This window comes from Aplidium turbinatum, chromosome 4, assembly GCF_918807975.1.
Source record: "Aplidium turbinatum chromosome 4, kaAplTurb1.1, whole genome shotgun sequence".
Classification (NCBI taxonomy): Eukaryota; Metazoa; Chordata; class Ascidiacea; order Aplousobranchia; family Polyclinidae; genus Aplidium; species Aplidium turbinatum.
The window spans coordinates 21,344,354-21,356,169 of NC_137475.1; the positions used below are offsets into that span (position 1 = coordinate 21,344,354).

At 42.4% G+C, this 11,816-nt stretch overlaps 1 protein-coding gene across 1 annotated transcript; it reads right to left on the minus strand.

Moving 5' to 3' along the window:
- Nucleotides 1–5,950: 5,950 nt before the first annotated feature.
- LOC145768971 (uncharacterized) lies at nt 5,951–11,553 on the minus strand. Its single transcript, XM_082580573.1, has 2 exons — nt 8,088–11,553; nt 5,951–7,821 (listed from the first exon to the last, which is right to left on the minus strand). The coding sequence occupies exons 1-2, from the start codon at nt 11,551–11,553 to the stop codon at nt 5,951–5,953; spliced, it is 5,337 nt and encodes a 1,778-aa protein (XP_082436699.1).
- Nucleotides 11,554–11,816: the final 263 nt, after the last annotated feature.

Below are 11,816 nucleotides of genomic sequence, written 5' to 3' on the forward strand. Positions count from 1 at the left end.
CAATTCCAAATCAACTTCCCCACAAATCAATTGTAGTTGACTTGACGTAATATTCTAGAACGTCTCCTGATTGGCTGAATTCACATTTACATCAGTTTCATTTGTTAATTTGAATTTATATAAAATATTTTATACTGTGATGTCAGAAGTTTGAAAATAACATTGGAATGGATCACATGTCAAAAGGAGGAAATCAAAAGCCATTGCAATAAACTTGGTAATTGGCGTTAAATAAAACAATTTCGACAGAAGAAACCAACTGCTGTTGTTGTTTAGATCAGTGTGGGCCTACTGGACAAGCTTGGCCTGCCATTAAAAGACTACAAATCTGCGTGATCCGCCTGATAAAATATTCCGTAAAAAAACACGTGACAAACACTGCAATGAAGGCAACAACCGCAGGACTCTGATAAAATCACTTCTCGTCTTCACATTTAAGCAAAAATATGACATATTTTTACAAAAAATAAACGGTGAACACAGAAATTCAAACTAAAACTGGATTTGCAATCAGCTATGTTTTTTGTTTTTTTTCCCCGCGCTTTTACAAGACATAAGCTAAGGCTAAAACCAGATATTTTCTTCCCAGGTTTGAAACAAACTTTGGCAAAAAAACAGCCATTTCTTGTGTGTGCAAGTGTGGAGTAACATTTCACACGACATAAGATTTAGGCCTACCGTTTCATCGCTTTAAAAAAAATGTCAAAAACCAACTGTTAGGCCTACATGAATATGCAATGTATGCGTAGCCTACATTAAGTGCTCAATACAAAGGATAACCTACCTTTACAGTATATCATCGTATCGGACTTCTTAATCTTTGTTCAAATTGTCCTGTTTTTGTATGTTTTACATAGCTTACTAATTGTTGCAACTCGGTGGTTCACGTTTTTCCCCGTTATTTCAAGAAAACTTTTGTAAGTGCTGTTGTGGTAATATTTATTCAGTTCAGTTCAGTTGTTTTTATTTCTGACCATCATATCAAAACAATACACGTCAACATAGCAAAGGTCGAGAAAAGGGTAGAAGCGACAAAACGCGAACGTTAAAACGTGCTTGTCACCGAAGTAAGTTATTGAGTTGAAAAAAAATTTGGCACGGTCGCAACACCTTCAGAAAAATTTAAGATATAAAGGGAAAATAAAAAAAGAAAATGTTACAAAACAAAAACAATTAAAATTTAGGCTATAGCTTTATTAGCCCACATAGCTTTAGCTGATATATTTTAAGATTTGTATGGACAGTTGCTATGAAGATCGGCCATGGTGCGTTATCAAGAGTGCTGATGGTCGTAAGGGGAACACGTCTTGATGCGTTTAGCTCATAGCAAAAAAGAGCAAGGCAGGCAAAGAAAACCCCTCAAAGAAATCCTACCACGGGCAAAGCCATTTCAAGCGCAACGCACCATAGGCCTTGCACGACTCACAAAATAGATAGGCTATAACTTGACGACATTGAAAGCAACGACAAAAACAAATAAAACAAACTAGCAAGAACAACATCATCATCTTTCGGAAATTTAATTATACCCAGGGAAGTTATGTCTTGAAGATATCAAGCGTGCTTTGATAAAAGTTGCGTTGATAAAGCGATAATTTTAGACCCCAGTCAGCTAAACTCGTCACCTCCACACTGATTCAACGTTGGCAAACGTTGAATTAATGCAAAAACAACAGGCATCGCCAGCTGGGATGTAATAGTGGCATGTCACAGTAATATGATAAATTTGGGTTACCGTATGTTTTACACGTTAAACCATAACAAAATAGAAAAAAAAAATCCAATTCGGCATGTTAGAAAAATAGATAAACAGTCAGACAATAGCATGACGATCCAGTCCAAGATATTGATATAAAAACAACTGGTTGGAGCACATGGCCATCGCTTCACCGAAAGATGGCGATTGGTCGGAGTGGATGGAAAACTTCTGAAGACTCTGTAGAACTTCTGTGGACAAAAAACACAAGAACCAGAAAACCAGTAGGTGTACTAACATTCTAACAACCTTACTATTTTGCTAATAAATCTACACACATTGGCCTATCATTTCTGGGCAAAAAAATATATATATATATTAGTATGTTTGGTGCATGTAATACTTAGATAGGATCATTTTAAGGAAGATTTAGCTTGTTCATTTTTGATTTAAAGCCTTTTACAGTTTTGCATTCATTTCTTATAGTAGGGGGAAGCTTGTTCCAAACTGTTGGCCCCATGTACCGTATTGATTGTTTGCAAGTATTAATTCTGCAATATATCGGAATATAAGGAGAATTACTTCTTGTTGTTAGGCTACTTGCTCGTTTACACATAATTATATCATTGAATGTTGTGGGAAGTAGCTTTTTTGAATATTTAAACATGAAAGTTGCAATCTCTGTAGTTTTCATGTGGTTAATTGATTTTAAATTGTTGAGTTCTGTCACAAATTCAATTGTTCTGCTGCTTATGCTTTCAGTCAAGCCCAGTCATTGTGACCTATCATGGTCCCTTTTGCTTTATTATGTCATTGTGTGATTTTATTTTGGCAACTCTGGTCAAAGTTCATTTTCAGCTAAGGCATGGCTTGTTGCTAGACAAAGGAAAGCTTACTTTATCTGTTTTTGACTTTTATGTATCATAGTTGAGTAAAAGGGTCAATTATTCTGTTATAGTTGAGTAAAAGTGTCGTTTATCCGGTGTCGTCTGTAATAACTAGATAGTTATTACTTTATCTTAATTAAGTATTCGCCTGACCAGTTAGCCCAGCTCTGCAGTTATAATGAGACTGTAAGTAACTACTAATTTTTATCCATTTACAGAACTGGGGTGTGCTATGTATTTCTAACTGCCATTCTTTTTGTTTTTCATGCTCGAATTCTATTTGAATAAGAACTGGGGTGTGCTATGTATTTCTAACTGCCATTCTTTTTGTTTTTCATGCTCGAATTCTATTTGAATAAGACTTGATTGATGTTGTAAACTGTATGTAATAAAGTGACTAAGGCTACACAAAAAGTGCTTCTTGCATAGCAGTCCGCGCGAGTTTGTAAATCAGACAAACCGTGACATCTGGGGGCTCGTCCGGGATTATTTTTATTCCAAACAAAACGTGACTGTATATGCAAACCTGTTGTACTTTGCCTTAAAAAGAAGTTGCTTGCAATGGATAAGCTTATTGATGCAGGAAAACAACTGGGATACGAAGGTGAAGAGTTGAGGAAGTTTGTGGCAGATCAGCAAGCTCTTGAAAGAGAAGAGAGGCTTCGCTTAGCTGATGAGAGGAGAGCAGCGACAGAAGCTCAACAAAAAATGAAGGAATTGGAACTTGAGCTTGCGAAAGTCACTGGAGACACTGCCTCGGTGCTTTCCCACAAAGGGAAAACCCCTAAATTGCCAACATTTGTAGATGGGAAAGATGAGCTTGATAGCTACCTTTTAAGGTTTGAAAGGTTCGCTGCAGCTAGTCGGTGGGACAAAGAAGAATGGGCAACGTCGCTCAGTGCTTTGTTGACGGGAAAAGCTTTGGATGTTTATTCGCGTTTATCCGATGAGGCTGCGGTAAATTACGACCAGTTGAAGCAAGCGTTGCTCAACCGGTATGAGCTAACTGAAGAGGGGTATCGATCGAAATTTAGAGATGCAAAACCTCAACTGGAAGAGACTTCAGAACAATTTTTAGTTCGGATTCAAAATTATGTTGAGAAGTGGGTTGAAATGGCTGGATGTGGCACAGAGTGGAAAGGTGTTAGAGACTTGCTTGTAAAAGAGCAGTTTGTCAAGTCATGTCCAAAGAGTCTTGCCGTATATCTGAGGGAGCAAGCGCCGAAAGATCTATCTACACTAGCTACTATTGCTGATCAATTCCTAAGAGCACACAATCTCGACCTATCAGAAGTTACAAGAAAGACAAATGCAGAAAATGAGGGCAAGAAAGCAAGCCCACACTGTTTTAATTGTAAGAGTCCTGGACATATAGTCAAAGATTGTCCGAAACTCAAATCAGACACGCCAAATGCTAGAAAGTGCTACATTTGTAACAAGATTGGACACTTGGCAAAAGACTGCCGAGTACGCGTTCCAGCTAGGAAATTTGCAGCTGCAGGACAAATCGAGAAGAGAGATTCCCAAGATGTTTATGCTTCTAATGGCTGTGCATGTCTGGCAACGTGTACCGTATCCGAGAAGTTTCCTATTAATAAAGGTTTAGTTGGGGAAACAATGGTCACTGTGCTTAGAGACACTGGCTGCAATGGAGTAATTGTTAAACGAGAGTTAGTGAAAAACTCTCAACTGACTGGAGCAACTGGTCATTTGAAGCTTTTGAACAAAGCAGAAATTGATGCTCCAATTGCAAGAATTCTAATTGACACTCCGTTTTACAAAGGTGAAGTGGATGCTCTTTGTCTAGAAGAGTCTCTTTATGACCTGGTGGTTGGTAATATCAGTGGAGCTAGACAACCAGATGATCCGGACCCAGTGTGGAAGGAAGCATCTGCTGTGACAACCAGAATACAAGCTCGAAAGAAAAAAGAAGACATCAAACCTCTGAAGATTGATGATGGTAGCCCTTGGCATGCAGTCAACAGAGAAGAGTTTAAAGAAGCTCAACAGGCAGATAATTCACTCATTTGCCTTCGATCCATGACTGAAGAAAGAATCAAAGGACAGGGAAGGTCTTACTTTAAAGAGGACGGAGGTTTGCTGTATCGTTGGTATCAGCACCCAAAAGTTAATGGTGGGAAGTGGATGTCTAAAACGTTTTTTGCCTAGACTGGATAAAGTGCAGGCCTTACTTATTAGAAGAAATGGTGTATTGAAAACGACAATAATAAAACGAAACAAACAGTTGCTTACCGAATTCTTACATATTCCCTAGTCACTCCAAATCTCCAGTTCTCCAGATTTATAAAACAATGACCACTCCAGTCCATGCCAAAACGTAAAAAGAAAGATCAACTAGCAAAAATTGTTAATGCATGGCCGGGTCACTCAAGCATGAAAATAGAATGGAGCAGAGATACAACAATAATATTAAATGGGCGGGGAATCGTTTCTAACATACCCACCCCCAAAACCAGAGTTTAACAAATGAGGGTTTTACCACTGTAAAACGATTACAACGAAGCAAAATACAAACCAACTAATTGCCACAAGGTGGCCAAATAAACGACAATGAACATGAATTATGCAAATATCGACCAGAATCAAAAATATTCGCGGTTAGCAAGGATCACAATTGCAACACAAAGGCTGGCTTGCATTACACACAAACTTAATAGAACATGCATAACAGTAGCCTACAGAAGGACATCGAAGACACGCCCAAGAGGAGTTAAAAAACCCTTTTGACCAACATGCTTAGCGATTGCTAAAATTAAGCACAAAAACATAAGTCTACCGACAACTGGAAGTCAGCATAAACGGATACACGAAAAACAAATGATAGCATACATGGTACCAGTGGCAGAAGTGGGGATATGGCATAAACAAAAGCACACATACAACCTAATACTGCACAATGCTATGACCAGCGCAAGTGACATTAACGTCAGAGCAAAAGTAGGCTACCAGAAAAAACACGCGACTGTTAAGTCGAGTCGTGATAATTAAGCAATGAATTGACAAAACACGAAAAATAATATCGCACATAGCAAAAGCATTAGTAGTGAGACAGGTGTGTGAAATAGTCAGACCAAAAACAGAGCTAGACTGCTACAGTGTAAATAACTGCAGGATGCAAATAGAAACAACACTATTAATGGGAGTCAATAACACAGTTATGGCAGAACTGCTGGATGCAAATGCATCGACGACGCCGCGCTAGCTGCGGTAGTGAGGAGCACAAGAATAATAATAGTAAAATAAACACAAACACGCAATACAATTCAAATATGAAACCTAAGCAGCATGAGCAATGTCAGTTGTGCAATCGTGCCAACCAGCCAGCCTAGAAAACAAAATTGTCATTTTAAAAGTCCATACTGCCCTCTAGCAGGCAGATCTTTCTGATGTCGCGAACAAACTCTGTACCGTCAGCAACCTTTACTCGCACGCGTCTGACAAGTTTATTAGTGTCCGGCATAACTTCCTTTACAATAGCCTTGGGCCAGTGCCCACGTTTAGTTGCCTCGTCCGTTACCAGTACCAAATCGCCTGGTTTCAAGCTTGGAGATGTGCCAAACCACTTTTGTCGGGGCTGCAACAGAGGGAGATATTGCAACAGCCATTGTTCCCAAAACTTGTTTGTGAGGTATTGGGTCTTTCTCCAAGAGCGTCGATAACCGTCAGCCTTCATAAAAACATCTGGCGGTAGGGTGTCACAAGCTGATCCGGTGAGTATCATACTTGGAGTCAGGGCTTGCAGATCATCTGGTGACGATGGGAGCGAAGTGATGAGACGATCGTTTAAAATTCTTTCAATCTCTGCTACCAGCGTTAGAAGGTCGAACTCATCCAACGTAGCGTTTCCTACCAGCGACCGCATCAATTTTCTTAATAAACGAAAAAATATTTCGTAGAAGCCGCCTTGATGTGAAGCACGCGGAGGGTTGAAGTGCCAGTTCGTTTCATGCCGAAGTAAGGCATCGGTGACTTTCTTTTGATGGAGGTTCTTGAGTCCTTGCCGAAGTTCGCGGTCTGCAGCAACAAAGTTTCCTCCGTTGTCACTGTACAGATCAGTAGGACAAACGTTTCTACGGCTGCAGAATCTTCGGTAGGCTTGAATGAATGCACTTGCCTCCAGGGATTGCACGACCTCAAAGTGCACAGCACGGGTCGCCAAACAATTAAAAATACAAACATATCGCTTAACACTGCTGCGGCCGCTCTTTACCATCAATGGACCAAGAAGGTCAGTGCCAGCAGCTTGAAAAGGAATGGATTTGTTTACGCGTGGAGCAGGTAAGTTGCCCATCTGCTGTTTTCCGGCGGTAGCTTTCCAAAAACGACAGTTCATACAGGAATGCAAGACCCTTTTGACAGCTGATCGCCCTTTGACAATCCAATAACGGGAAGCAATGGCGGTAAGGACTTGTGAGCATCCCATGTGTCCTTCTCGTTCGTGATACCTCATGATCACTAGATCGGTGATTGGGTGCTGATATGGGAGAATGATCGGATGCCTTCTTCCGCTTGACAGAGAAGATTGTTGCAATCGCCCACCAACTCTTAACGTTTCGTTAACAACATAGGGGTTTAGGGACTGTAGCTCCTTCAAAGCCACATGCTTCTTCAACTGCAGGTCGGACACGAGTTCCACCGGGGCGTCAAATCCTGGGTGGTTATGGAGAACTGCGAACACCGTCGGGTATGCTTGATGCTGGGCGGCTGTGACAATGGCAAGTTCAGCTTCGTCCATCTCCTCGACACTGAGCGAATCTGTCTTAACAGTCAAGGAGTCATCTCGGCATTTCCTTTTCAGGTACAATTTGAAGCGAAGCAACCATGCAACCGTTCTTTGCAGATCGTGGAAATGCGAGTAGCGGGTAAACAACCGACAGAGAGAGTCTGAGTCCGTAATCGCGTGTTGCTGAGCTGAGCAATGTTCAATGCTTTTAACCTCTGGATCGTCTGACGAAATTCCGCCAACAAAGTCGGGCTGGTTTGGCCAATTGCTCGTGACATCATGCAAAAACTTAGGACCATTAAACCAAAGCTTAGCGGTATTAACTTTATCAGGCCAAACTCCCCGAGACGCGAGGTCAGCGGGGTTTAAAGTAGTCGGTACATAATGCCATTGATTGACACTGGTAAGCATGTGAATAGTGCTCAGCCTATTAGCCACAAAGGTGTGGAAACGAGTCGAAGTATTATTAATGTAACGCAGCACAACAGTTGAGTCTGTCCATAAGACAACACAATTGAATTTAAAATCACACTCCGTCAGGATAAAATTGCAGACTTTGGCAGCGAGCACAGCAGCAGTGAGCTCCAGGCGAGGTACGCTAACAGGCTTTAATGGAGCCACTCGAGCCTTGCCAAATAGAAAATTACAAATTAGCCTACTACAGAATCATCATAAAACACTTTAACATAAAACACGACCCCATAGCCACTGGTACTGGCATCACAAAAACCATGCAATTCAAAGCGGATAGCACATTTACCAAAAAGAGTCAGGCTTCTAGCGATGGAAACACATTCAAGCTCTGGAAGGGCCTTTAACCAAGCTTCCCAATTAATGTTTACTGGCCCAAGGCCATTAAGGGGTTCATCCCAATCAAGTTGAGCGTCACATGCCTGCTGCAGGAGTTGCCTAGCAGGTAAAATGAAGGGTTGTATTAGACCTAGTGGGTCGTATGTTTGCGAAATCATGGAGAGAACGCCTCTCCGGGTGTTAGGCTTTTGTTGGATACTCACCCTCACCTCCATGCAATCGCTCGCAGCATTCCACACAACACCAAGGGTTTTCTGCGTTGGAAGCTGGCACTGAGGCAAATCGACCTTCGACGCCAAGTCTTCCTGCAACACAGAACTCAAGACCTCTGCACTGTTAGACAGGAATTTAGTTAAATGGAAGCCGCCACTTTGTAATAGTTCACGCAGTTGTTGTATTAGTTCGATAGCCTGATCCGGCGATTCACATGAATGACAAATATCGTCAACATAAACATTTTTTAAAACTGTGTTAACAGTGTTTTGATCAGCACCTGCTTCATTGTCTTTGGCAGTCATCCGAAGTGCGAAGGCAGCACAGCATGGCGACGACTTTGCTCCAAACACATGAGTTTGCATACGGTAGTCGACAGGTTCCCGCTTGAGATCATCGTCCGGATACCATAAGAATCGAAAGGCATCCCTGTCTCCTTCGTCTACACGTACTTGGGAAAACATGGCCTTAATATCGCCCACAACAGCGATCGGATGTTGCCTGAAGCGAAACAATGTTCCTACAAGGTTATTGGTGAGATCTGGGCCATGAAGCAGCTTGTCATTTAATGACACGCCTTTAAACTTCGCGCTGCAGTCGAAAACGACTCTAAACTTGGCCGCATTGGTCGTGCAGTGATGGGGCACATAGCACGTCTTCCCTGGTGTGTCTACCACACCAGTTTCAAGTGGCACAGCATAGCCACATTTAACATATTCCTGCATTTTATCACGATACTTATTGAATAACACCGGGTCAGTAATAAATCGGCGCTTCATTCCCTCTAGGCGCTTGAGTGCCATAGAGCGATTATTGCACAAGTCCGGGTCTTCATCCTTCCACAACAGCCCTACAGAATAGTGTCCATCCACCTTCTTCACCGTGTCCTGCATGATCTGCAGCGCACGTTTATCCTCAATTGAAGGACAGGGGGCCTGTGGCTCATCGATGTCATTAAAATCCTGCAACAATACATTTAACATTCTATCGCAAGACTCCTTTACGCTAAGAAAGTTTACCATTACTGGTGAGTTGAGTTGCCTATCGCCACCATCTTTCCCATAAATGGTCCAACCCAGAAGAGTGTGCAGTCCACATGGTTCTCCTGGTGCGCCAGTACGAACTTCCTGCAAAAGATAAGCCTGGTGAAGATCGCTGCCCAATAACAACTCAACCTTCCTATCTTTTAGTTCAGGGAACTTTAAGTCCTCCAAATGACTATATGCACTACTAAGTGCTTCGGTGGGAATACTGTGGCTGACATCCACAATCTGGTCCATCACCAGAGCATCTGCAACGGAAAACACAGCCTGCTCTTCCATTCCCTGCACAGCCAAAAAATCAATTTTCTTGTCATGAAAGGAGACAGCATTGGTGGTCAGCAACTCCACATTGCTTTTTGTCGCAGCAACCCCTAAGCGAGATACGAGGCTTGAGGAGCATAGACTGACGCTAGAACCTTCATCGATAAAAGCATAAGTATAGGTATAGTTGGAGGGGTCCCCAGCCCATACCTTAACTGGCAAAACCTTAAAAATTGTTGTCCCAGATGTTGCTGGCACAGTTGCGGACGTTGTTGCTGAGATGCCCTTCTTCAGAGCAGAGGGGCTTTCCTCTTCCACACGGTTTACATGCAGAAGTGAATTATGCCTCGATCCACACGTTGCACAAGATTTCTTAAATCTGCAATCAACCACTCTGTGGCCTGCTCTCAAGCAACAAAAACACAGTCTATGCTTTTGCACCAGGGTTCTTCTTTCTGCAACAGGCTTTTGTTTAAACATCTCACACTTCCATAGGGCATGCGACTCTGCACACAAACAACAGGACTCTTGCTTATGGTTAGCAGATTGGGAAATCTGCTCTTGGGTTGTGCAAACCGAAGCACGCTTGTAGCCACCTTGCGGATTAGATCGAGCCATCGTTGGTTGTAGAGCTCTCTTAACATCTTTGCCTGGTTGCATAAGATGGCCATATTGGCTGTCGGCTCGAGAGGCTGCATCCTCGACCAAGACTCTTAAATCGCCAAACGTGGCACAGTCCGATCCCAAGTGATTAACATTAACAAACTGCTCCTTTAACTTATAAGGAAGTCGCAGGAACAGCCGTTGAAGCACCTCATCACTGTTTAAAAGATGGGACTTACCCCAGCCATCGAAACTGACTTCACACTTATACATCTTGTCGCAAAGCTTTGTGAGGCCCGGCGCATCCCACTCTGAAATAGGGGGTCCTTGCAGCAAATCTTCCTTCACTTTGGCCATGAGTTTTCCAGGGTTGCCAAACCTTTTTCTCAATCTATCCCATGCCATTCCATATGCTCTTTCACTATTTTGCAAGCAACTCAGGCCAGAAATTACTTCCAAGGCCTGGCCTACACAATTGTCCTCCAAAAAGGCGATGCGATCTTCAAAGCTTAGATAGTTTGACTCAATGTATCGTTCAAAACGCCTTTTAAAGTTAAAGAACTTTAACACATTGCCGTCAAACTTCTCCAGCGACAACCGAGGACCATGAACATTTTGAAACCCTGCACTGAGCTGGGGTTGAGGCACGACGATGGGAAATTCACTACTATTATTAGCTTCAGTGCGAAAGGGAGATGCGCAAGGATTAAGAATATTACTAGCACTACTGCTGCCCTGAAGGATACCCTGTTCTGCTTTTACAGGTGGTATCTTTACTCCACTCTCACGGGGTGTCACGTGACTGCTAGACTCAGCAGCTTTGCCTGTGTCACTGCCTGCATCCATAACTACCGATGATGTTTGATGTGACACTCGCTTGGATTGCTCTCGACAGCTTCGAATGAGGGTAGAGCATGCTTCAAGCAAACCATAAATGCTTTCCCCCATACGGTTCATCCTAGATTCTATTGAGCCTGATTGCTGTGGTTTGCATTTGAGTAAATCTAAACGTTTAAGGGAGAGCTTCCTTTGAAGTTCAAGGCATCTTTTCTTTACCTCCAAAACTTCAGAAGAGCTCAGGAAATCATCACTTGAGCATAGCTCCATGTCGATGGAAGTTATGCCAAGCTCGATTTCAACCAGCTCTTGTTCTAACACAACAAGACCTGGCAGCTCTTCGCTACTGTCATGTTGACCACTAATATTAGAGGCGGCCTCATGCTGCTCTGTTGAGCCACCAGCATAACCATTTGGCTTACTCCGTCTTGGAGTTTGCTTGGGCTTTTTACGAGCCATAATTAACACACAGCAATATACAAGCTACAAAAAACAAAATCTGTATGGTACTTACCTTTGGTGAGGTGACAATTGACCTTCACGATGTTACGGAGAATGTCAGTAAGCAACCTACTAAAATTACAGGGTTTAACGGTAACCAGTTCTACCTGACTAGAACAATGGCCTGACAGAGTACAGGCTTAGAAGCTTCAATCTTTGGCAGACCTGACAAGACTGCCCAAAGTGAAGATCTATTTACAAAATTTAAACCAAGTTTACAA